The 27,973-nt window shown below is 42.5% G+C and overlaps 1 protein-coding gene across 6 annotated transcripts in view; it reads right to left on the reverse strand.

The window, feature by feature from the left end:
* Positions 1-27,973, reverse strand: part of ECT2L (epithelial cell transforming 2 like) — a 119,857-nt gene that overhangs the window by 86,087 nt on the left and 5,797 nt on the right. For 2 of the 6 annotated variants that reach the window (XM_033936729.1, XM_033936728.1), the window contains exons 3-5: positions 22,072-22,184; positions 11,488-11,650; positions 4,404-4,656 (exon numbers count right to left, since the gene is read on the reverse strand). In XM_033936729.1, coding sequence (XP_033792620.1) covers positions 4,404-4,656; positions 11,488-11,650; positions 22,072-22,184 — 529 coding nt within the window. Of the gene's footprint in view, positions 1-4,403; positions 4,657-11,487; positions 11,651-22,067; positions 22,185-24,913; positions 25,074-27,973 lie in introns of those variants that run through there. The other 4 variants (XM_033936731.1, XM_033936730.1, XM_033936732.1 and 1 more) reach the window with 3 other exon arrangements.

Genomic DNA, 27,973 nt, shown 5'->3' on the forward strand with positions numbered 1-27,973 from the left:
AAGGAAGGAAAGGTGCTGGGTGCAGAGCCTGACAGGGGAAGGGAGGAAGGAAGGGTGCTGGGTGTAGTGCCTGACAGGAGAGAAGGGTGCTGGGTGCAGTGCATGACAGGGGAGGGGAGGAAAGCAGGGTGCTGTATGAAGAGCCGGACAGGGGAGGGGAGGAAGGAAGGGTGCTGGGTGCAGTGCCTGACAGGGGAGGGATGGAGGAAAGGGAGCTGGGTGCAAAGCTTGGCAAGGAGGGTCTGGGTGCAGAGCCTGACAGGACAGGACACTTGAATATTAAGCCACCCGACTTATATTTGAGTCAACCATTTTTCCTCCTCATGCTTTTATAAGGATAGTTTCCTCCTACTAGAAATTTTGCTTAAATTAGAAGCAAGCAGAAAAACAGATCAGGAACACTGAAAATGAAAAAATGAAATAGTAAGCCTCCATCCAGGGAAATCCAATTCTCACAGCAAAATAGGTCAGCCAAAGCAATTCCAGAGCACACAAAACACATGCATCACTTTAGAGAAAAAAAAAAAAAAAGACTTGCTGGGTAAAAGAGTTCAAATGTTACCAAGATAAACGCTATAGTCAGATCCAGACTTTTACTTTATGGAAGCAGAAAATTCAAGCCCCTCTCTCTCCTTCTTGTAGTGATGCATTTATTCCAGCGTGCCAGGTCAGAACACTGTCATACCTATGTGTCGATATAGGATGTTCCCTATCCAACACATAATTTAACTTATACTGCCCCTGTAAAACTTTTTTTCATGTCAGAAGGGAAGATTAGGTTCTTACCTTGATAATCTTCTTTCTAGTAGAAAGGCATTATGAGTCTTGAAGGCATCATTCCTAGAAACATGACGGCAGATAAAGGTCAAATGGCCCATCTAGTCTGCCCATCCACAGTAACCATTATCTCTTTCTCTATCTGAGAGATCCTACGTGCCTATCCCAGGCCCTCTTGAATTCAGACACAGTCTCTATTTCCACCACCTCTTCCGAGAGACTGTTCCACGCATTTACCACCCTTTCCGTGCTGCAGCTCCTCAGTTCATACTAAAGCACTATACGAGGAGAAATAAAAAATAAATAAGGAGCATGGGGAATTCCCCAATAAAGCCAAATCTGCTCTTGAACAAATACAATCAAAGGACCCATTAACAATAGAAACATCAAAGAAGGTGGACATGAACAAACCACCTACCTAAGTACAACCAATACTAACACTTATGTAATTCTCACATTCTCATTGACACTGCAATAGCGAGAAATCTCCTCATCCTTTAAACCTGTCTGAGAAGAAAAAGCCAAGTACAGTATCTGGAACAGCAAGCAGGCTAATCGAAATCTGACAGGGAAGGCCTTCAAGACTCATATGCCTTTCTACTAGAAAGAAGATATCAAGGTAAGAACCTAATCTTCCCTTCTAGTGCAAAAGCAGTCCCCTGAGTCTAGGGCAGGGTAGATGAGCCTACTACTAGCACTGAGAACCCAAGAGAGGTGTCCAATAGTGCCGCTATATCCACCCTGTAAAATTTTGTGAAAATATGAAAGGTGGACCATGTAGCCACCCTACAAATCTCCTCGGGCAGAACTGCCTGGGATGCCGCCCAGAAAGAAGCTACACTCCTCATAGAATGTGCTCTCAGTGAGAATCTGTGGTTGTTTACCAACCCCAATATACTCTGAAGAACTGTAAAATGGGAGTCTTAGAAGTTGGCCTCCTCAGGCGGCTAGGACTCATTAGCACAAAGAGATGAGCTGAGAGGTGAAAATCATTGGTCACTTGAGGCAACAGAGAAGACCTCTCCTAACATCCAGCAACAACAAAATGTCCTTTCTCTTCAAACCCATGGTATGGGATGCACATAGCCAGACTTCCTGATTTATGTGGAAGACCGAAACCACCTTTGGCAGAAAGGAAGGTACTGTGCGCAGCGAGACCCCAGCCTCTGTAAATTTAAGGAAAGGCTCTCTGCATGACAGAGCCTGCAACTCCAAGACCCTTCTCACTGAGGTGAAAGCTAATAGGAAAACTGTCTTAATGGTAAGATCCATCATTGATAAGAACATAAGAACATAAGCATTGCCTCTGCCGATCAGACCAGGGGTCCATCGTGCCTGGCAGTCTGCTCCCGCGGCGGCCCTCCAGGACCATGACCTGAAAGTGTTTCCTACCTAACCTAAAATGTCCATACCCTATTCGCTCAATGTTCTGTAAGGTAAACCTCTATCTGTACCCTGTTATCCCCTTCGCTTCCAGGAAGTCATGCAGTCCCTTTTTGAACCCCAGAATTGTACTGTCTTATCACCTCTCCGGGAAGCGCGTTCCAGGTGTCTACCACCCGTTGAGTGAAGAAGAACTTCTTTGCATTCGTTATGAATCTGTCTCCTCTCAGTTTTTCTGAATGACCTCTTGTTTTAGTTGTCCCTGCTAGTCTAAAGAATCTGTCCCTCTCCACCTTCTCTATGCCTTTCATGATTTTATAAGTCTGTATCATGTCCCCTCTCAGTCTCCGCTTTTCCAGGGTAAAGAGCCCCAGCCTGTCTAACCGTTCGGCATATGAAAGGTTCTCCATACCCTTTATCATTGATGTCTTTTGTAAGGGCTCATATTGGCTTTTACTAAGGGCATGCAAAATAATGTTAAAATTCCACATAGGGAATGGCTGTTGGCATAGGAGAATACAGCCGCAATTCACCCTTCAATAAATCTGACCACAGGATAAGAGGCCATAGAACCTTTCTCTACTCAAGCCCTAAAGTACAAGAGACATGCCACCTGTACTTTGAGAGAACCAACCTCCAGGCCCTTCTCGAGTGTATTGAAGAAATGCCGAACTACTGAAATTGGAACTTTAAGGGGCTCCACATTCAGCTTAGCACACCAGCAGTGAAACATTTTTCAAGTTTTAGCAGAGCTTGCAAGAGCCTCTAGTTTCATAGATCTTAGGAGGGCAGCCATGACCATCTCCAAATAGTCCTTCTGCACTAAGGCCACGTGCTCAAGAGCCATGCAGTAAGCCCAAAGCAAACCAGAACTTCAGGGCAAGTAGACCCTGCAGTTTGAGATACTTGTTCCTCTATAGTAATGAGACCCTATGCTAAAATAACACAAAGTGGTAAAATAACCCAACTAACAATAGCCCACATTTATAACTTGCCCCCTAAAATAATTTAATTTGAGCATTATTAATCTGCTTTAGCACAAGCGGCTCAAGGCAGATTACAGAAACAAATAATTCAGTTATAATCCTATATAATAAAACCTTAGCCGCGCATGCGCACTCTTACCTGCGTGATTAGTAGGTCTGTGGCCGCAGGAGTGCGCATGCGCGAGTCCCCAGCCTTACAGCACCTAACTACACTCGCCAGCAGGACTGGCTGCCAGCGCTGGACTCCCTGCTTTCTACAAGATCACGGCGTCGGCTCCTCTTACAGGCCGCACCAGTGTCTGAGAAGGCTTCCGACGCTGGCGGGGATCGAGAGGAGCCGCGGCGACAACTAAAACTTTAAAAAAGTAAGTTCTTCGCTGTCTGACCCTCCCATCCCTTCCCGACGTCTGACCAGCTCACGTAGTCCCTTGCCGCCAACCCTTCCCTTCCCGCAGTCCCGACTCCAAACCTGCTGACTCCAGCAGCGTCTGCAGCACTCTACACACGCTACTTCGGGGCCTTCTACTGCCCTGATTTGCTCTGCCGCGTCTCTGATGATGTCATCAGGGACGTGCCAGAGTAAATCAGGGCAGTAGAAAGCCCCGAAGCAGCGTGTGTAGAGTGCTGCAGATGCTGCTGGAGTCGGCAGGTTTGTCGGGACCGCCTGAAGGGAAGGGGAGGTGGCAAGGGACTAAGGGAGCCGTCCAGACCGCGGGAAGGGAAAAGGGGGGTAGGAGAAACACTGCTGCTGCATAGGTAAGTGGTGTGGGGGAAGGGAAATTGAGGGGGAGGAAATGCTGCTGCTATGGCTGCTGCAAAGGGAAGTGGGGGGGATCGAAATGCTGCTGCTGCACAGGGAAGTAGGGTGGGGGAAATGCTGCTGCACAGGGAAATGGAGGGGGAGGGAATGCTGCTGTGGCTGCTGCATAGGGAAGTGGGGGGAGAGAAATGCTGCTGCATAGGAGGCTTGGAGAAAGACAGATAGATAGAAAGAAAGACAGACAGCGGGCGGGAGGGAGATAGAAAGAAAAGAAGAAAGACACAGGGGCAGGGAGAGACACAGAAAGACAGACAGACAAAGGGGGCCAGGGAGAGAGACAGACAGAAAAAAAAGACAGCTGGAGGGAGAGACAGAAATAAAGAAAGACAGACAGACATATATTCTAGCACCCGTTAATGTAACGGGCTAAAATACTAGTTTCATATAAAATAGCAAAGCACAGAAAATTATCCACATTAATCAAGCATATTACGCACTCTTATGCTGTGCTAATCTGTCATGAAGCATTTTCCTTAGCAATTTTTCTCTCCACTTTTCATCCTGCTCCTCATCGCTTTCCTTGGGCTCATTGAGCGTTCCATAGATTTCTGTGGCTTCCCTTGGAGTTAAGTAATCTAGGTGAGCTACACAGGCAACATAGTGTCGTTTCCAAGAGCCATATTCATTATCTGAAGGAGTGTATGGCAGAAACCATCCAAATTTAACACATTTTGGCATCCATAGGTAGTCCTTCAAACAAACAAAAGCAATACAATGAGTGTTGCTGAGCAATAACAATATAAAATCATGCATTACCATAAAATAATTCCAAAAGAAGCAGTATACTCATATAGCTCCATGTTTAGGGAAATGAATAGAGACAGATGTGATTTTATTCCACTAATGGAATTCAAGAGGGAACTATACATTTCTATACAGATACTCCTCACTTAACAACCAAGTTCCGTTCCAATGACTAGGCCATTAAGCGAATTGGTTGATAAGCGAGGAGCTGCCCTTTTGCACCATTTATAACATTTTTAGTACTGTACTATATTTATAAATGTTTATTACAATATACAGTACACTAACAGAATACAGTAGAGGAAATCAGCTCTAATATACATTACACTATACTTATGTTTGCATACTGTAAATACAGGTAATCATTTTTATTTATTCTGAATAAAGAAAAGGTCTAAAGAAAACTCCAATTTTAATAACTTTGTTTTAATTTGCATAACTCTTACATATTACAGAACATTACAATACTGTACTTTAGTCATCAAACCTTTCAAAGTGTGGTAGTGGTTCAGGGTCATCAATATCATTACTGCAGATATCAGTATAACTCTTACGTATTACAGAACATAATAATACTGTACAATCAGGAAAAAATTAAAGTGATTGTATAAAAAAGACATTCAGATTTACATTTTAGATATTGAACTCTTCAAAGCGTGGTAGTGGTTTGGGGTCATTGGTGTCATCATTGGAATTATGCTGATAACTCTTACATATTACAGAACATAAAATACTGTACAATCAGCAAAAATTATAAAAATAATGTACCAAAAAATAAGCATGTTAGCAAGTTCCCCCCTTTTTTTTAATTTATGACATTGACATGTTCGTCTTTGTAAAACCCTTCAAAATTATTCATAAAATGTTTTATGCATTTTTCCATATGCCTTGCATACACTTTTCTTTCACTCCCTCCTAAGCTGATTCAATGTTCTTTATGCAATATAAAATGTATGATTTCCAAAAATCATGAAGGGTTGCTTCATTACTTTCTGTTGCTGCTAAAGTTTTGAAAAAGTTGTGCACGCATAGTGTGCTCTGAATGTAGCTATAGCCCCCTGGTTCACTAGCTGTAGGAAAGTAGTCATATTTTTAGGCAGATACAATATGTTTACATCCAGGTGTAGATCATGAAGATGCAGGGGGTGGCCTGGGGCATTATCAAGCAGGAGGATAATTTTAAAAGGAATATCCTTTTCTAGACAATAATGCCTGATCAAGGGTATAAAGCAGCTGCATCATCCATGCCTTTGTTATTTGCATGATAGTAAATGGGCACCATGTGCTTATTAACCTGCTGCAATGCACGTGGATTCTTGGAGCGATAGATGAGGTAATGCTTTAACTTGAACCCAGCAATATAAAAAGGATGGAGTCGGTCCAGAGGAAGGCTACTAAAATGGTGCATGGTCTTTATAAGGACAGACTTAGAGATCTCAATCTGTATACTTTGGAGGAATATATGGTGAGGAATATTTGGAGGGGAGAAATGATAGAGATGTTTAAATACCTATGTGATGTAAATGTGCATGAGTCAAGTGTCTTTCATTTGAAAGGAAGCTCTGGATTGAGAGGGCATAGGATGAAATTAAGAGGTGATAGGTTCAGGAGTAATCTAAGGAAATACTTTTTTACAGAAAGGGTCGTAGATGTGTGGAAGAGTCTCCCGGAAGAGGTGGTGGAGACAGAGACTGTCTGAATTCAAGAAAGAGATAATGGTTATTGCAGATGGGCAGACTAGATGGGCCATTTAGCCTTTATCTGCCATCATTTTTCTATAGGCAGTTTAGATCTTAAAAATGCAAACTTTACTTAGATATTCTCCATAGAATAATAGACACTTAAAGTTCTACAGTTTTGTAAGCTTGAACCTTCTGCTAGAGATAGTTTATGGCAGGCAGAGCAGGGTCTGGCTTAGTCTCCATTCTCTCCCATCCTCCCCTCTCCTGCCCACCCCTAGTTTATTTCTATACTTATAGTCTTAATTTATTGTCAATTATTCTAATTAGGACACTAGGAGAGCTCTTTATATTTCATTACCTGCAAAGAATCAAACACTAAATAAGCATACAATATAACCCTAAGACTATCTAAGAAAAAACACTAAATAAAACATATAATAAAATCCTAAGGCTCTCTATACTAGTCTAAATGGACATTGTGTGGAGGGGAAGTAGAAATGGTGCATGGGGAGAGCATGTTAATTGTGAGTGGGGTTGAGAGATGGACTGGGGATGGGAAGGAGGGATGTCACACTCGAGGAAAGGGGTAAGGAGACAGAGAGAAAGTGTGCAGGAGGTAGAAAGTGTTGGACTCATGGAGAGAGAGGGAGAGATGTTGGATGGGGATGGTATAAAGGAGGGAAGGAGAAATGTCACACTCACGGAAAGGGGGAGAGGGCAGAGTGAAAAGTTAGGCTCATGGAGGAAGAGAAAGATGCTAGTTGGGAAAGAGAATAAGGACCTGAGAGGAAGCGTGCAGGAGGCAAAGAGAAAGAAATGTTGGAATGGTGGAGGGAAAGGAGTAAGAAATGTTGGACTGGGAAGAGGGCCACAAAGGAGGAAGGGAGAGATGTTGGAATGTAGGGAGCAGAAAGGAGGAATGGAGAGAAAAATGTTACACGGGGGGTAGGGGAGATGACTCAAGGAAGGGACAGATGTCAGATCTGGAGATGGGTGATGGAAGGAGGGAGAGAGATGTCAGACCACTGGAAGGGAAGGAGAGAGAGAAAGAGAGAGATGCCAGACTGCGGGAAGGGGGAAAGGAAAGTAGGAGATGTTAGACCAATGGGGGAGGGAGGGAAAGAGAGAGATATTGGACCACTGGGAGGAAGGGAGGGAAAGAGAGATGTCAGACCACGGAAAGGGGGAGGGAAGGAGAGTGAGATGCCAGACCATGGGAGAGGAAAGAGATAGGAAGGGAAGTTGGAGATGGAAAAGTAGATTTTGAGAAGAAAACAGAAAAATGGGGGAAAAAAGTTGAATGTTCAAAGTTAATGCCAAAGATGGATGTAGGGCAAAAAGTGAAGAGAAAACCCAGCTATGCTAGCTGCAGTTACCACATCATCTATCAATGAGTTCCAAAACTTAACTATTTGTTGAGTGAAAAAAATGGCCATTTAACCCTATCCTCTGTTTTCCGTTCAATAACCAATTCCTAATGTACAACAGAACATTGCCTTCTATCCCATACCATTTTAACTTTCTCAGAAGTCTCTCATAAGGAACTATGTGGAAAACTTTCTGAAAACCTAGATACACTACATCAACCAGCTCATACGTTTATTCACACCTTCAAAGAATTAAGCAAATTGGTGAGGCAAGACTTCTCTTGATTGAACCCATGCTTGACTACTTGCTCCATAATTTTATTTTCTATAATAGTTTTCACTATCTTATCAGTCTTACCGGTCTATAATTTCCTGGGTCAAGTGTACTGTACTGTGCTTGGGTTCCAACTGCCGAAATCTCTGTTAAGACTTACTCCAGCCCATCTACACCCTCCCAGCCATTGAAGCCCTCCCCTGCCCATCCTCCTCCAAACGGCCATGCACAGACACAGACCGTACAAGTCTGCCCAGTAACTGGCCTAGTTCAATCTTTAATATTATTTTCTGATTCTAAATCTTCTGTGTTCATCCCACGCTTCTTTGAACTCAGTCACAGTTTTACTCTCCACCACCTCTCTCGGGAGCGCATTCCAGGCATCCACCATCCTCTCCGTAAAGTAGAATTTCCTAACATTGCCCCTGAATCTACCACCCCTCAACCTCAAATTATGTCCTCTGGTTTTACCATTTTCCTTTCTCTGGAAAAGATTTTGTTCTACGTTAATACCCTTTAAGTATTTGAACGTCTGAATCATATCTCCCCTGTCTCTCCTTTCCTCTAGGGTATACATATTCAGGGCTTCCAGTCTCTCCTCATACGTCTTCTGGCGCAAGCCTCCTATCATTTTCGTCGCCCTCCTCTGGACCGCCTCAAATCTTCTTACGTCTTTCGCCAGATACGGTCTCCAAAACTGAACACAATACTCCAAGTGGGGCCTCACCAATGACCTGTACAGGGGCATCAACACCTTCTTCCTTCTACTGACTACGCCTCTCTTTATACAGCCCAGAATCCTTCTGGCAGCAGCTACTGCCTTGTCACACTGTTTTTTCGCCTTTAGATCTTCGGACACTATCACCCCAAGGTCCCTCTCCCCGTCCGTGCATATCAGCTTCTCTCCTCCCAGCATATACGGTTCCTTCCTATTATTAATCCCCAAATGCATTACTCTGCATTTCTTTGCATTGAATTTTAGTTGCCAGGCATTAGACCATTCCTCTAACTTTTGCAGATCCTTTTTCATATTTTCCACTCCCTCTTCGGTGTCTACTCTGTTACAAATCTTGGTATCATCTGCAAAAAGGCACACTTTTCCTTCTAACCCTTCAGGATTCTTGGAACCCTTTTTAAAAATTGGTGTTACACTGGCCACCCTCCAATCTTCAGGTACTAGGGATGATTTTAATGACAAGTTACAGATCAGCAATTTCATGTTGAGTTCTTTCAATACCCTAGGGCGGGGGTCGGCAACCCGCGGCTCCAGAGCCGCATGCGGCTCTTTTCCACCTCTGCTGCGGCTCCGGTAGTGTGTCACGCAGGAATGCAGTTTACAAGTCCGGCGTCGCGGCGGGAAATAGCCATGCTGAGCAGTGAGCTCAGCATACACAGATGAAAGCCTTGCTTGCTGATTGGTCCGGCGGCCCCGCCCCGCCGTGCCGCCGGACCAATCAGCAAGGAAGGCTTTCATCTGTGTAGTGCTGAGCTCACTGCTCAGCATGGCTATTTCCCGCCGCGACGCCGGACTTGTAAGGTGCACGTCTGAAAAAGAAATCATCCTGGCCGGGGTCGGTGTCATGCTCCGGAGATCTACAGCCTTCCTATCTCCCTCTCCCTTCTACCTGCTTCCGGCCACATCCCCTGCTCCGCGGCTCTCTTCGGCAACTCAGCAGCAGCGATCGACACAAGCTTCTGACGTCGGGGCCTACCCTCTGTGAGTCCCGCTTGTTTCAACTTCCTTTTTCCACAAAGGCGGGACTCGTAGAGGGAAGGCCTCGATGTCGGCAGCTTGTCTTGATCACCGCTGCTGACAAGTTGCTGAAGAGAGCCGCGGAGCAGGGGGGTGTTGCCAGGTGCAGGTAGAAGGGAGAGGGCCAGATGCAGGACTCGTGGGTGAGGGAGCAGAAGAGAGAGAGAAAGAGAGAGGGGAGGAAACAAAAGGAAATATTTCATACTGGGCTGGGCCTGAGTGGAGGGAGGGTGGAAAGATTCTAGCTACAGGGTGCAGTAACAAAGGAAAAGGGGGGGAAAGCTGAAAATGGAGATAGTGACACAAAGAAGAGAAAGGGTAAGCAGGACCTACTGAATAAGGATAGAGATACAGAGGGAACATGAAGAGGAGGTGAAATAGAGACATAGAAGTAATACTGAAAAAGTGTGTGTGTGGGGGGGAGATAAAGACATTGAAAGGGCAAATGGTGAACATGGGGTAAAGACAAGGACAGAGACAAATGAAGATTCTGAAAAAGTGGTGAGATAGGGATATAGGTGAGATGGACACAAAGAAGGGGGATGCTGGAAAATAGGTGGAATGGTAATTCTGACAGACACAGAAGGGAAATGCTGGATCAAGGAGAGATGGGGCTCAGGCTGGATGGAATGAGGAGAAATGCCTTGTTGGCCCGGAACTTCCTCTCCTACATCAGAATTGACGTCAGGGAGCGGAATGCTGGTCAGCGCAACACTTCTGCAGGGAAAGCTTGGGACGGCGGTGGCTTGGGGGCTGTTCCCCGATTGCGGTGGCAGCAAACCGAGTGGCTTGGGGGACGGCACGGAGACAGAAAGAAGGGGGAACAGGGAGACAGAAAGAAAAAGTTGGGGGAGAGAATGAGGTCTGGAGGAGAGGAAACATACAGGAGGCTGAAAGAAAGGAAGAAAGATTGGATGCACAGTCAGAAGAAGAAAGTGCAACCAGAGACTCATGAAATCACCAAATAGCAAAGGTAGGAAAAATGATTTTATTTTCAATTTAGTGATCCTGTATATAGCATTAAGATAAGAAACAATATATGCAGTGTTAGATTTGTTTTATAATGGTTTTGCGGCTCCAAGTTTTTTTTTCTTTTCGAAAACGGGTCCAAGTGGCTCTTTATGTCTTAAAGGTTGCAGACCCCTGCCCTAGTGTATATACCATCTGGTCTAGGTGATTTATCACTCTAACTTGTCAATTTGGATTAGCTCTGCTCTATAAAACAGAAGCAAGTTGAATTAGAGATTGCAGCTGGAGTCTCTGGATCAGCAAATTGATTTGCTGAAGTCTTTTGCTACAGCGTTGATTAAGGAACAGATGATTATTCGGTACAAGTTGGAGGCCTTTGAAAATTTTAGTTGAAGATATTATATGGATATACTTTAAATTTCTGGAGCAGTGGTTCCACCAATTCCTAGCGCTTTTCCCCTACTATCTAGAAGTTCTCAAGAAGGACTCAGTAGTTTTCTTTTATTCTGTTTAGTTCTATTTTTCACTTTGCAGGTAATAAGATCTGTTTGACTCTCCCTTTATGAGATCTTAGCAACATATGTGATTACAGAAGAATGGTATGTGAGATAGATTAGTATATTTTCTATTAACATGTGGTATTTCTGATACAAAACAATATATTGTAATTACTCTAAAGTGATAAAAAGTTTTTTAAAAAAAGAAGCTACTTGCACAGAAATATAAGCAAACCTGTTCACTTAGAAATCTCCAATGCCAGTTGACCTGTGCAGTAGCACAGAGCGCCTGGGGGCTTAGAAAGGAGAAAATGTAGAGAGAAATAAAACGTGGTAGCACTGTAGTAAAGTCTAGTTTGGCAACAGGAACCTCTTCCGTGAACCAGTCTTGCATAAATCTGTAAGAAAGAGGATATGGAGCATCACACTCTAATACATACGGCAGTCCTACAGTTAGCTTAGTATTGTAGAACCAATTTGTAATTGTGCAAAGCTATCAAATAAAAGATAGAACTGAGATTAAACTCAGGGAGAACAACTCACAATATTACAAATATATATGGTATCACATATACCTTAGTTTGACTTGAATGCATTTTACCAGTATGCTTCTGAGTCTAACCAGCCTAGCATATAACAAGCTAAATACAGTTCTCCCTCCGTATTCGCTGTGATAGGGGATTAACGGTTCATAGACAATGGCGCAAAAGACAAAAGCGCGCGCCGACACGCCGCACAAAATTACAGTTTTTAGGGGCTCCGACGGGGGGTTTTGTTGGGGAACCCCCCCCCCAGTTTACTTAATAGACATCGCGCCGGCGTTATGGGGGGTTTGGGGGGTTGTAACCCTTCACATTTTACTGTAAACTGAACTTTTTCCCCTAAAAACAGGGAAAAAGTGAAGTTTTCAGTAAAATGTGGGGGGTTACAACCCCCCACACCCCCCACAACGCGGTGCGATGTCTATTAAGTAAAGTGGGGGGGTTCCCCCCACACACACCCCCGTCGGAGCCCTAAAAACAGTAATTTAGAGCGGTGCACGCTGCGCTCAATTGTCTGGGCGCGCCTTTGTCCCGGCGCGCTTTTGACCTGACACCGGGATTAACAGACCCACGAATACAGAAAAACCGTGAATAACTTTTTCACATGTTATTCGCTGTTTTCTATTAAAAACCATAGTGAATATGAATAACATGGTGGGGAGACCTGGCCTGTTCCTGAAGGAGAGGCAAAACACGGTGAAGAAAGTGCCGGGAATCAGCAATTTTTTTTTCTGTAAACACTTGAAATCAGCAGTTTCTCTATGGCAAGCTGATGTAATTGGGAGGAGGAGCAGCCAGCAAGCTAAAACTCGCAAATAATTGAAACCGCAAATGCTAAAACCGCAAATACGGAGGGAGAAGTGTAAACCAATCTTATTAGGAGTGCACAACTTGTGGCAATAATTACATCAAGTGAAAAAATACATATTAAAAGTCAATTATTTCATAACACTTGAATTACATTCAAATACTCTTATAATATAAAATAAATATCCCCTTTTTTGTCAGTATTCCTACATCCAAATATAGTAAATTAAATTACCCTCCTAACCCCCTATATATTCTATCCATGTGCTAAGAAGATATCTGATCATTAGAGTAACTAGCCAATGGTCCCCATATTATTTTAAAATTGTGAATATTCCCCTGTTGTAACGCAATCGTTTTTTCCATCTTATATATATGGCAAACTGAATTCCACCAAAATGTGTAATTTAATTTAGTATAGTCTTTCCAATTTTGAGTAATTTGTTGCATGGCGACCCCTGTCAATATTAATAATAATTTATTATTATTAGCAGAAATCGGACTCTGAGTTCTCATTGCTGTACCAAATAATATAGTGTCATATGAGAGTCCTACATGGTTCTCTAATAATTTATTAATTTGGGGCCAAATTAGTTTCCAGAAAGTATTTATACAGGGACAAAAAAAAATTAAATGATCTAATGTCCCAACTTCTATTTTACAATGCCAGCATCTATTGGATCTAGTTTCTTGGGTTTTTTTGGACCCTGAAAAGTCTTGATTGCACAGTTTTTCTTAGCCAAATCATCTATTTCCAAAAACTGCCTTAACAATGCTCATAATAAGTTTAATTTAACTCATCCATATCCAAACACAGTAACCAAGCTAATTCACACAGTTCTGGATGAACAACCAAGTTGTTCATGTTGTAAGAAGTGAATGTGAAACAAAGGTATAAATATAACAAAATGTAGCAGCTGAAAACACCAGAATAAAGTTAAAAGGTTAAGGCAAAGCTACAAGTACATTTCAAAGTGTTTGAATACATCTTGTGAATTTAGGACTGTCGAGATACTGCCCTGATTATTCTTCAAATACATACAAGAGCAATTTTTGCGTTCAGTAATACATGTATTTCCTGACTTATCAAAGGCAACAGGAGTTCTTGGTACTGAAACCTCGGACTCCAGCGCTGTGTGCAAGTCTTTTATTAAAATTTCCTTGTAATTGTTCTATTCTTTTTTAGGGCAAATCTTACTTATTCTTTGACCCCAAACAGCTTTTATAATTCTTTGACTAATAAAGAGGGATTGAAAGTTTTGAATGTTTCGCCACAGGTTTTATTGCTGGGTAACATGGCTAAAAGACAACTCTGTAACAGATTTCTGTTATGCAAGTTTAGTTTCCTGTTTTTTCTTTTTCTATAATAGTTCACCCTGTTATTTAGCTTATGAGAATAATCATTATAATTTTATTTCTTAAATATGCTTATTTCCTTCTTTTTTGTGTATTTTCTGTTCACTTCAAAATTAATATGAAATATTATTTGAAATTATGCATAAATAATTTAAAAATAGATACTGCCTTGATTGGTGGAGTCCCCCTCCAAAATCAGCAGCCACTGGTGAAGGAAACCATTGAGAAATATCACTTTATGGCCTAATGTGAAATTGATTCATACCTATTAATTTCCTTTCCTTGAGTTCTGCTAAATCAGTCCTATCTAATGCACTGCATCCCCCCCACCAACAGATGGAGGTAAAGATACTCAAGTTTTCCAATGACATCACCAATAAGATCACTGAAAGATGAAGCTCTGTCCATATGAAAAGCTACATTCCTTTGGCATTCAATCTATCTTAAAAGCTAGCCAGCCGTCAGTGCCACCAGCATACTACAGGTTCTCCCTTGCTTATGATATAAATCACCACTGTAGCATTGTCCAACATCACTTAGACCATTGCAGCACTAAACAAATGGTCCTCACTTCCAAGAGACTGATAGTCCATTACACTTCCAACTGTTACTATCCACCCTGCTTAAGCTGTCCTAGGCAATCGGCTCACCAATTCTAAAGGCCTGCATTTGTAGTCACTACTACCAACTCAAGGGGTTCCAGAAGGAACATCTTGAGTAGATGGCCAGAATTACTCCACTTAGCCAGACTACTTTGAAGAGGCCTGGAAAGTGGAAGACAAGTGTCAAACTCCCAGTCAGAGGGTCCACTCATGGTAGAACACACTGAACCTGCCACCCAAATGCTTCTCCAAGAAGCCTTGTTGCCCCTTATTGGGATCCATAATAACTGCCAAGGAGGATGAAGCTTGGGAATCCTTTGCCCTCCTAGCCCCTTCAAAGGACAACCTCTTCTGAACCTTTGACAATGACAGATGATCAAGAATACCTGCCCAGACAGAATTAGCCCTATCCTTTGAACAAAACCAATTCCCAAAGGGTGTAACATGGCATGTGGGTGGTCCTCGGGAGTTGCTAAGGCATGTTCTTCAGCAAGGTCCTTCTCCAGCTTTTCCAAGCTCTCAATGAACAATAAGTGATCTCTACATTCAAGGTCACATCAGCTGCCCAAAGTCACAGCCAGAGTCATCTACAGGCCACTACCACCAATCAAGTGCAGATGTGGACAAGATCATAAAGTGTATTTTCCAGAAAAGCCACACCATACTTTAAATGAGCCAACTCTTGAGGACTCTGACAACTGTTGAACCCAGTGAAAGAGAGTGCAAGCCACATACCCTCTACACACTCAGGTCTGTAGCCCAATTATTAAGAAGGTATGGGCCTGCTTGAGGAGTTGTTTCATCTTACTGTCATGAAAATCCTTCTGTACAGACCCCCACTTTCAAGAGACAGAAAAGGGGATAGGACTTGAAATACCACCTTTCTATGATTAGAATCAAAGCAGTTTACATATTATATAGATACTTATTTTGTACTTAGGGCAATGAGGATTAAATGGCTTGCCCAGTCACAAGGAGCTACAGTGGGAATTGAACCCAGTTCCACAAGTTCTAAGGCCATTGCATTAACCACTAGACTCCTCCTCCTCGTGATGAATAGGTTAAGTCTGCCCTAGAGCTTTATGCCTTAGAGAATACCCTCCAGGTTTGACTTATGTCAAAAATTGTATAAATTGTCATCATGCCCCTTTGATTCCTCTTTCTATGCCCCTGTAAAATCTAGTTACCCTCCCCATCTCCGATCCCTCCCGCCCTGCTTCTGTGTAATATGCCCTTCCCTCCCCATTTCAGTTCATGCTCTCCAATCTTCCTTCCATCCAGTCATAAACAGGGCAGGATTAATTTGTCGAGGGCCCCTAGGCACACAAGTACACTGGGCCCCCTGTCCCGCCCTCCCCTCCACCATGCACCCAGGCGGAAACAGGAAGCTGCGCAGAGGGAAGCTTTGGGCAAGCAGCACCGCTTGCACAATTACAGTTTCCATTGCCTTTCTTACCCACGTTGCTTGCTTGTCTTACTTTCTGTTGATGGGGGGGAAGGGCCGCGTTGCCGATCGGGGTGGGGCCGCGTTACCAATCGATGCTGGAAGGGCCCATCGCTGTTTGGAAAAAACAATGTTGATGCCCTCCTTCATCGGGCCCCCCTGACCATTTCGTGCCCTAGGCACGTGCCTACTTGGCCTATTGGTTAATCCTGCCCTGGTCATGAAGCAGAACTCTACTTGTTTAACCATATGAGCCGAATGAACTTGCAGTTTAAGTATACACCCAAACATAGGTGTGAGGGAGGGGGAGGCATTGGTTTCAAGCCTAACACTCTCCATACTGCAAATGTACATCTAGATTAATTGATTACACTTTAATCAGATCTAACCTTCAATGTCTGTCCTTTATTAGACTACATTATTACTACTACTTCCACTGCCAGATGTACGCAGCACTGTACATTAAACATGTAAGAGACAATACCTGTTCGATGGAGCTAACAATCTAATCAAAACAGAAAAATGAGACAAATAGGGATTAGGTAACTTCTCACAGATGGAATGAAAAAAACAGACTTTGGTAAGAGTTAGGAGTAGGGTTACCAGACATCTGGATTTACCCAGACATGCCCTCCCGACTGAGACGAGCAGGCTGAGGGGATGGGGCTAGGGGCGGGGCTGGAGTGAGGCATGGGCATAACGGGGCAGGGATGGGTGCAACTGGGTGGGCCCCCTGGGTCAATGGGTCCGGATTTTACATATGTAAAATCGGTTCATAGTCATAAGCGCGCGAGACAAATGCGCACCGACAATTGAGAACGGATAACTGAGCGCAAGACTTCAGTGCGCCGCTCTAAAAGCTTCTTTTAAAGGACTCCAAGGGGGGGGTGTGGGGGGAACCCGGGCTCCGACGGGGGTGTGTGCTTTACTTAATAGTGTTGGTGCTGCCTTTGGGGGTGGTTTTGGGGGTTGTAACCCCCCACATTATACAGAAAACGTAACTTTTTATCTATTTTTTGGGGCAAAGTTAAGTTTTCTGTATAATGGGGGGTTACACCCCCCACACCCCCCCTACATGGCAGCGCAAACATTAATAAGTGGGGGGGGGTTTCACACACACACACACCCATCGGAGCCCTTTAAAAGAAGCTTTTAGAGCAGCGCACTGAAGTCTTGCGCTCAGTTGTCCGCTCTCAAATGTCGGCACGTGTTTGTCTCGCGCGCTTTTGTCCCGTCACCGTAAAATCTGGTAACCCTAGTTAGGTCAGTGGTCTAGGGTGGAAAAAGATTGTGAAAAGTCAGTTATCAAGAGGAGATGTTTTTTATCCAAATACCTAGATATTTTATCCCTTCTCTCTTCCAAAGAAAGGGGAATGAATCAAATAAACCTTTTGTACGTTGTACATTAAGCGGAAAAGCACCTCTGATTTACTCCAATTTATCTTATATCCTGAAAATTTCCCAAATTTCTCAATCAACTCCAGGAAATGTGGAATGGTTGTTCCAGGATTCCTCAAATGAAGCAATATGTCATCAGCATAAGCAGAGACCTTGTATTTCCGATCTGCGTAAGGAATACCCTGGATCTCCTCTGCCTGTTGAACAAGGGTTCCAATACAATGTCAAAAAGCAAAGGAGACAAGTTTCAAGTTTTATTAATTTTGATATACCAACCATCAAGTTAATATCTGGCCGGTTAACAATATATTTAAAAGAAAGAGAAACTAAAAGAATCTAAAAAAAAAGGTATTGTGTATATACAAATAACATTACCAGACGAACTAGACAGTGAGGATAGAAGGGAAGGGAGGGTGAAGTTACATATTTGAGAAGAAAAATGGAGATAGTGGGGTTAGGATAAAACATAATGGAGAGGGACGCTTTAACGAAAGCAGTTATTATTGATAAATAGAATAAAATAAAAAAAAAAAAGAAAAAAAAAAAAAGGAATGATGGCTCTAAGTGTTAGCGAAAGCATCACGAAATAAAAAAGTTTTTTAGATCTGTCTTAAATTTGTCGAGTCGTGATTCGTCGCGGAGTTGCTGTGGCAGGGAATTCCAGAGGGTAGGGGCAGTTACTGCGAAATTTACTTTACGTGTATTGTAGAAGTCTTTGATAGAGGGGATAAAAAGAAGTTTTTGATCAGTTGATCTCAGAGTGCGTGAGGACATCCTTGTCTAACACCCCGCTGCAAACAAAAACGCTCTGAAAAATTATTATTAATATACAATCTAGCAGCAGGGGAGCTATACAAAGTTTGAATCATTTGAATAAATTCAGAACCAATACCAATCCAAGCCATTGCTTGATACATGAAGGTCCATTCTACACGATCAAAAGCCTTCTCTGCATCCAAGGACACAGAGAAGGCTGGATCGTTCATGACTTTTGTTAAATTTAACATATGAAAAGCCAATCTGGTATTATTGGAAGAATGTCTTTGAGCAACGAACCCTGTTTGGTGCATACCAATGATATAAGGGAGAGCCTTGGCCAAGCGTAAAGACAATAGCTTAGCCAAAAGTTTACCATCTACATTTATCAAAGAAATAGGCCTGTAATTTGAAACCAACATAGGATCTTTATTTGGCTTCGGCAAAACAATAGTCAAAGATTCTGCCATAGTACCTGTAATACAACCTTTAGTCAGTTGAACCTGATATAAATTTAATAGATGAGGTAATAGGGTACTTTGAAATGCTTTGTAAAACTCTACAGTGAAACCATCACCACCTGGAGCGGATCTAACTCTAAGGGACTTCAACGCTGTTTTTAATTCTTTCAACGATATAGGCTCTTCAAGACTTCCTTTTATATGCTCAGGAATTTTTGGTCCCTTAATCAATTTTAACCCTCTAGTAATCAGGGGTGTCCAACCTTTTGGCTTCCCTGGGCCGCATTGGCCCAAAAAAATATTTCTGGGGCTGCGCAAATGCTGCAGCAAGACAGAGTAGGGAGCCGGCAAGACGGTAAACACCCGGGGGCAGCAGAGGAAAACACTGCATCGCCCTCAACCGAGGCTGCACAAAATACTTCACGGGGCCGCATGTGGCCCTCAGGCCGCAGATTGGACACCCCTGCTCTAGTTCTTTATTTGAATAAGGCACGGAAGAATATAAAGCTTTATAATACTTCAAAAACTGTTTTAAGATAATTCCAATTTGAGATTGAGTCTCCCCATTCTCATCTGTGATAGCCACTATCTTTACTTTCTTTTTTTTATCTTTAAGATAATTAGCTAATATTCTTCCCGCTTTATTTGAATTTCCATAATACAGAGCTTGCTGAGAGAACAGCTCTTTCCTAGTCATTTGAGAGGAAAGCTCATTGTACTTATATTTATCTTTTAAGAGGGCTTGTAGAGTAGTTGGGTCCCATTTCATGGCTAATTGTGCCTCCAATTCTTTAATATTTTGTTCCAAATTAGAAAATTCTTTATTGAGCTGTTTCCTAATGTGTGCCAAATATGAGATTATTTGCCCTCTCATAGTAGCTTTAAAAGCATCCCATAAGGTTTCCAAAGAGACTTTATCTGAGGCATTTAAATGAAATTATTCAGTAATTTTTGATTGAAATTCCTCAATAAAATTGTAAGGAATTTGGATAAAAATATCTTGGAAGAGACAATGAAAGTAAATGAAAAATCTCTATTGCAGAAGGTCACAGAAACCTGTGAGCATTGGAATCCATTACATCTGTCTTGGTGGGGGAGAGTATAAACTGTTAAGATGATGATTTGGCCTGTGGTTTGTTACCAAATGGTATGTTGCCAATTTTTTTTCCGGGATCCTTTTAAAAAAAATTAATAGAATTCTGACAAAATTTATTTGGCTTGGGAAAAATGTGAGAATTGCTCTAGTATCTTTACAAAAACCAATTGTGGAGGGTGGGGTAAATTTTCCCAATTTTTATAGGTATCATTAAGCCTATATAATGTGTCAGGGTATGTATTGGATCCTCTCTGAGCTCATGGAACATCTTCCAGATTGGTTATATCTAGAATGGAAAATTAAGTCCCCTATGCGACTATCTCATGTATTAAGTATCAGGCTACCTAGATATGCTAAGGACAACATAATTTTATTGGATACATGGAAAACAATTAAATTTATTGATAAAGTAACAGATGTTCCTATAATGAAATCTACTTTGCAGTTCTTATGGTTAAACTCCAAGATTCAAATAAGCAGCACTGGGATCGCATGGAAGAATTGGATGCAGGCAGGTATTCGGACTTTGGATGATGTTATATCCAATGAGAAACTGCTTGATTTTTCACGGCTGCAACAATCATTTGGCATTCTAAAGTCTCAACAGTATAGGTGGTTGCAGTTGAAGCAGGCTATTCGAAGTGGGTTCCCTAAATGAAAAACTTTAAAAACTTATTACAGCTTGCAGATCCTTTGCTACCAGACAGATCTAGTAGGACATAAGGTCGCTCAGTGGTACAAATTGATTTCTGAATTTTTAAATAAGAAACCAAAAAATAGTCCTAGAGATATTTGGAGCATCGAGATAAAACAGTATATTTCTGTGTCTCATTGGCCATGAATTTGGACTTGGAGGTTGAAATGTACAGCGGCAGAATCTATGAGACAAACATGGTTATTTTTATTACATAGGATTTTTTGGACCCGTTCGTTTACAAAAAATAGATAATTCTGGCATTGTCATATTGATATAGGGACTTTAGATCATCTGTTATATTTTTGTCCACTGATACTTAGTTTCTGGAAGTCAATTTGGGGACAAATAAATCTCATTCTTGGGTCATCTATCCCTTTATCCTATGAGGTGGTAATATGTGGTACGTTACTTCATGTTAAGCCTACTTTAGACAAATATAAAAGTCGCTTTTCCTGATCATGACAGGAATAGGTGTTCAACTGATCACACATAATTGGAAGAACCATGACAGGATTAATTACACTTTTTGGTGGGTAAATGTGTGTACCACATATAAGCATGAAAGAATGATGGCGGAACGTTTGGGGACTAGTAAGTCCTTTAATGATGAAGGGAGTCCATTGACTACTTTTGTTGCATTACAGTAAGGGTCATGTTTCTTCCCTTTTCATTAGATTTCTTTACACATCTAGGGAGGATGGGGGGGGGAGGGAAATGTACGTTGAGGAGTTAAAATATTTAATTATAATATTGAAATCACATCGTATGTATTATTGTATTAATAATTAAGATGAGGATGGGAGTAAATGATTGTTTAATGTAATAATTGTATAGTTATTAGTGCATTCCATACAGTATTTATGATTTACCAATTGTATTGCATTATCAAAGTTTGAAAATCAATAAAGATTTAAACAAGAGGAGGAGATGTAAAGGAGCTGTGGCGATAGAAGAGGGAGAAGGGGAAGAGGAAGCACCTGGAGAGGAGGCCTTTTAGTGTGCCCCTTTGTGGGCACTTTGTGAGCCTCTAATCATCTTAAAATTATGCTCAGTCAAGAATTGGTGCTACTTAGGGCTCCTTTTACTAAGCCGCGCTAGCGGTTTAACACGCATAATAGCGTGCGCTAAACTGCCGGATGAGCTAGCCGCTACCGCCTCCTCTTGAGCAGGCGGTAGTTTTTGGCCAGCACGGGGGTTAACACGTGATGAAAAATCGCGCACGTTAACCCTGCTAGCGCGACTTGATAAAAAGAGCCCCTTAGTCCTTCTGTTAGCACAGCAGTTGTTTGTTTGTTTGTTTTTTTTGGGGGGGGTTAGTTTAGGCCTAGGGAAATTCTCCCATATCTAGGATAAATCTTATTGACTATTGAGGAGGTCTTGCCGAGGAGGTTGCAGCCACCTGCATATTCCTCCCAGCATTCTTCGGGCAACCCCCATTCTTCAGAAAGCTGTTGTAATGATTTATTTGGTCTAGGAAAGGAGGGAAACGAAACATCAGAGCATAGCAACCAATTAGTGTTCAAGTTACATTTTTATTCTAATCAACAAATATATTGAGGTTCTTTTGGGTACCAAATGGCAAATCCTGAATAATGTGTGGAAATTAAGTGCATTGACCATTTGCAAAGAAAATATTACAATTATATTTCAACAAACCTACTTTAGCTGTGATCTACTGCTTCTCATTAGCAGTGCTTGGAGGAGATATTTGCGTTGCTTGCCAGTCCACAGATCAAACCAATGGCATATGAGATTAACTCTTTCGTGGAAGAGCTGAAAGTACAAAAAAAAAAAAGGGACCTCTTACAATCCCAGGTTCACCAAATGACACCACCACATATGAAGCTGCCTCTAAAGGAGGTCAATTCAGCTTCTTCTGCTCATCAAAGCCATTGGCAGCAAACTGGGTCTCAGAGTCTTTTTCAGCCTTTCCCCACTTCAGCATGTGATAGTGTTTTGAAGATTATAACATTCACACCATGGTCTCTGTGCATTCGTGTTTAGCTATCAAGCTTCAAAAGTGAGTAACATCGCTCTAATAGCCATAATGCATATTGTGGGAAAATGTGAAAATAAGGGGCAAACAATTGGATTAAATATTTGTGACAAGCTTTCAAAAGCTATCCTCTCCTCATCATCATGGACTACTGCAACATCCTCTACCTCCCCTGCCCTGCAACAATGATTAAACAATTACAAACAATTCAAAATACAGCTCCGAGACTCGTCTACTCACTGAGGAAACACGACCACATTACAGAGGCATACATCAACTCACACTGGCTTCCAATACAGGAAAAAATACTGTTTAAATTCTACTGTATACTATTCAAAACTATAAACGGAAACTGCCCAACCTACCTGAACAACCGCCTCATCCAAACTACCTCAACCAGACATAGAAAAACACCCCCCCCATTCACCCCCCCCAATTAAAGAAGTAAAACGGAAAAAACTATACGACGGCCTAATAGCCACTCAAGCAGCAAAATTAGATAACCAAATCGCCAATCTACTGATAACAACCCCAGACTACAAGATGTTCAGAAAGGAAATAAAAACTATACTCTTCAAGAAATCCCTGAAAAAGGCTTAATACCACGAGTACCTTCCTTCTTTCAATCTTCTCCCTAACTCACTGATACTACCTGACCCACTCTTGGAAATGACATGTGATCTTACTTTGTAACCCTGCATTTATAACTCTTTTTGTAATCCGCCTTGAACCGCAAGGTAATGGCAGAATAGAAATCTCAAATGTAATGTAATGTAATCATCTCAGAGAAGCAATAATGCAGGCACACAGGGTTTAAACAGGACAGGAGTAATCTAGCTCTTAGGCTTTCTGCACACGCCATTACAGTAAGAGGGAGAATAGGCAGACAGAGGTGGTGAGAAAGTAATACCTTAGAGTTGGTCTGATAATGGCTGAGAAAGCCAATAAGAGCAATTTTATAAATCAACACCCCAATGTTGGGTGTTTGGCGCCAATTCCATGATGACATCTTGGTGCCAAGATTCCATTACAGAATACTAAGTCATCATCGGTACGCCCATCTGTAGGCACTCTCTCTTACACCATGTCAATGGCAGGCATAAGCTGGCATACCTAGGTGCCTGTAGTGTATAGCATTGCTTTGGAGGGATAAGCGCACGAGCTTGTGTTCTTGCTCCGGTTCCATCCCCAACCCCTGATGAAGGAAAGAAACGCTTCAGCGTGGGGTGGCGCAACACGATTCCAAGCTAAGTGTATATTGTTTCAGAAAAAAATGAGTTTTTAAATAACAAATCAGAAAATGAATTAAAGAATTAAAACAAATTTTGGTGCTCTACCCTTGGGAGGGAGGGCTTCTGGAGGGGGTGGTTGTGGATAGCTGCGTGCCCTCCAGGATTATCAGAACCCAGCCCTGGCGTCTGTCTTTTAGTACTTTGTGCCTACTATTGTAGCCACCCTGCAGCCCTTGGCCGGGACTCTGCAGTGCCTCTAGTGGCCACCAACAACAGTGCATAGAGCAACATAGAGCATGACGGCAGAAAAAGGACGACGGCCCAACAAGTTTGCCCACTCAAGAACCCTCCCTCCCTCGAGAATCCATCTATTAAGCTTCCCTCCCTCCTTTGAGAATCCATCTATTAAGCATTCCTCTTAAGCAACCCCACCAGTCTGTCCCATCGTCCCTTGAAGTCAAGCATGTTACTGGCCTCGACTACCAGTCGTGGAAGACCATTCCATCGATCAATTACCCTTTCGGTGAAGAAGTATTTCCTGGTGTCCCCATGAAATCTTCCCCTTCTGAGCTTTAGCGGACGTCCTCTTGTCGCCGTGGGACCAGTAAGAAAAAAGATTTCTTCCTCCACTTCAGTGCGACCTGTGATGTACATTAGCGTGCGACTCAGACTGGAGTCACCCTGCAGGATTTTCGAAGGAACTTAAAACACAAACACAGTTGTTTGTATGACAATAATGCAAAATTTAATGTAAAAATAAAGTTCAGAATGGTATAAAATTCCAAGCAACAAACAAATGTTCAAAACTGGAAACAAGATAAAAAGGAAGGCCAGAGGAAAATTCTGGCAGTCTTCAGGATTTCTATTCCTAATGAAACAGTTCTCTCTGTGATTAGCACTCTCACAGAGCAGCTTTAAAATATATCTTCCTTTTCTCTCAAGTCTGCTCCTCAGCAGAACTCAGGTAAGTTCATAGCATTCAAAACAATTCCCAGAGATATGCCTTTTCACTCTCATCTCTAAGGCAAACACATCCAAAATAAAGCCTCCAGCCTAAATTGTAGCAGGGCTGGGTAAAGAGGAGTTCACTAAGTTTGCTTTTCAAAAGCACACAGAACAGCTTTCAAAATTCCCACCCGGTTGGTAGCAAACTTCTCCCCACTCGCTCTTAGCTTATCATACAATTGTACAGTCCAGAAAAGTCTTTGAAAGTGACTAGGAGCAGGCAAAGAACCTAGCCACAAAATAAGAGTAAAAAAACCCAAAAAACTCACAATGGTTCAGCTCAGGCTTGGAAACAGGAGTTGCCAATCCTCTTGGCTTTCCTTGCAGCTGTATCACACACCAACTGGCTCATGCTGCAAATGGTGGTGTGAACCCCAGCTTCTTTCACACCCAGGTCTAAGGCATTACCCTAGCTTGCCAGAAATGTCCTACTTGGGAAAAGCCTCTTGTCTTCCCTCTCACCTCCTCCACCACGAGCAAACTACTGACTTTTAATGGAGAGGAGCCACGCCCTGCTCTAACTGAGCCTGATCTCACCTGGGCTCTTCTCTGGCTCCCCCGGTGAGCATTAATGAAAACACAGGGACCAAGGCAGGCACGGAGCCTGACTGGTCACACTAACCATATCGGATATGGTAGCTCCTGATGTGGGGGGAGAGGGTCTTGAGAAGGGCGTGGAAGGGGGTTGGGGAGGTGGGGGGGGGTTGAAGGGGGAGGGGGTTGTTCAGCAACTTGTTTATTTTTGTTTTCTTTCATGGCGAAGCGCTGTTTGTATTCTGTTCAGATTTGTTCTTGTTGTGTGGCTATGTTCAAAATTTAATAAAAAAATGTTGGAACCTAAAAAGAATTAAAACAGTGTATGGATACGCGTAGTGATATGGATCTATCAGGAGTGCTGCCACACTAAGAACTACGATCCTTATAATGTGTGTTACATTCCATTTAACTACAACAATGCAACAGTTCAACGGTAGCAATCCAATTTCTTAAAACTATAGATTGTAATTACAGAGCTATTGTGGTATTATGTTACCGTATGTGGTATTGAATGCTAGTGCCAATTATTCTGAGACGTGTGTAAATGGGACACAAAACAAGGAGCGGAATTGTCCTAATAAGACTGGTGGAACACAAGCTATTATGAAAATGTTCTTTTATTCATGCAATGAGTCATTGAGTTATTGAATGAATAAAGTCATTTGAACCACTGGATGAATAAAAGGACATTTTCATAATAGCTTGTGTTCCACCAGCCTTATTAGGACAATTCCGCTCCTTGTTTTGTGTATTTGAGTTTGTGGTTTTGTTTCCCTGTTCTACGATATAGATGCAAATGGGAGACATGCCCATGGCCTGCATATGCTCCATCCACACATTCGCCCCCTTGCAGTTAGGCACTACGGCACCTCGGTGCTACCTTATAGAATAGTGCCCAGTGAACCTGTCAACTTAATGGCATCTGCAAAATGCGTAAGTGGCTCCTCCCTCTAGGCACCACAAATTGTCCTCAAAGTCTCTTAAGTCCAGTTACGTTAGTTTCTCACAATATCATACAATTTACAGTCTCTGCAAATATCACCACCTACAATATATTAGAAGAGAGTCTTAGGCTCTTGAAACTGAGGGCAGTCATTTTAGTTTTCCACTAACAAAGTAACCGATAGCAGAAAAAGACCAACTATACCCATCTAATCTGCCCCATACCCATTAAACAGAGTTTTTATATCTCATTCCTTTTCCATCAGAGGTTCAAGTGGTCTACAACATGAAAATCATACATCAACAGCATCAGAAATAGATTAAATACAGTATCAATAGCAATAATAATAAGCAAACACTAATGAAAGAATAAACTTGATCTGTTTGTGTTTTCCTCTGTTAAAGGCTGCAAAGGCAAGAAATACCATGATCATCTGCTGTCATTTCAAGCAGCTTTTCATGACAAAGACTTTCGTTCACTGTTACTTACTTCTCGCTCTTATGAACACTTTAGGAAACAACTGAAGTCTTATCTTTTCCTTAAGTACTTGTCTGAGTAGTTATCTTTGGCCCTTTTTTGTAGATTATTACATTACATTGATGTCTTCTATCCCGCCAATACCTTTCAGTTCTAGGCGGTTTAAAAGAAATTAGCCTGGGCATTCCTAGGGAGATTACAAGGTTGATAGCTATAGTATACGTCGGGATCTGGGAATGGTCGATACGGTTTGGTTAGATCATTTGACCAATTTCTTGAATAATATGGTTTTCAGTTCTTTTCTGAATGTTTTGTAGTTGGGCGTCGTGGTCAACAGATTTGAGAGGTGGTGGTCTATTTTTGCTGCTCTGGTGGCTAGTAGACTGTCATATATTTTTTTGCTTTGCATGCCTTTGATTGGGGGGTGGGTAAAGTGTCCTTGAGTTCTCCTTGGTCTGGATGTGTTGTTCCTGATTAGGCGGTTGTTCAGATAGCTTGGTCCTTTTCCATTTAGTGCTTTGAATAGGGTGCAGTAGAATTTATGTTGTATGCGTGCTTGTAGTAAGAGCCAGTAATTTTTGTAAACCGCATTGGAACTTATGGTTAGGCGGTATAGAAATATGATGTTATGTTATGAAAGTGCTGGCATTGTTCCCCTATATATTATACTGCTCTGAATGGTCAGGAGAAGGAATACATCAAGAGATCAGCTCCTCAGCCTCATGGCGCAGTAAAGGGAGGGCAGTCCGCCCCAGGTGCCGTCTTGGTGGGGGCACCACCAGTGTCCTCCTCTCTGCCTCCCACAACTGCTGGCACACCCCTTCCCTTCCCCATACCTCTTTCATGTTCCGGGTACAAGCAGAAACCTCAAGCTGCTGTTCACACCTGTGTCGGCTCCCTCTCTGAAGTCACTTCCTGGACCCACGCCTAGGATGTGACGTCAGTGGAAGAGCCGACGCTGGCGCTCGCGGCCAGGAACATTAAAGAGGTACGGGGGAAAAGGATGCCGCATGCAGCAGGAGGGGACGGGGAAGGAGCAGACGGGGAGGGGCAGAGAAGAGAGCAGGGGAGGGGCACCACCGCCCCAGACGCTTCACACCCTCCCTACACCACTGCCTCAGCCTTCCAGTGAAAATTCAAACGTAGGGTCTGAGCTACACACAAAGACAGACTCTTTACGGCCGAGATTGAGAGTCTGGGCAATAGGGAGGGAGGTGGGGGATTAATACCCCGCGCACCTGATCCCATGAGAAAACAAAATAACATCACAACCACATTTAAATTCTTTTCCTGGGTCCTCATCACCCGTGACGTAAAATACAACAACAAAAATCCTTCACAACTAAATGCATAATGAGCAGCGAGTTCAGCT

This window comes from Geotrypetes seraphini, chromosome 3 (assembly GCF_902459505.1).
Source record: "Geotrypetes seraphini chromosome 3, aGeoSer1.1, whole genome shotgun sequence".
In the NCBI taxonomy this organism is placed as follows: domain Eukaryota; kingdom Metazoa; phylum Chordata; class Amphibia; order Gymnophiona; family Dermophiidae; genus Geotrypetes; species Geotrypetes seraphini.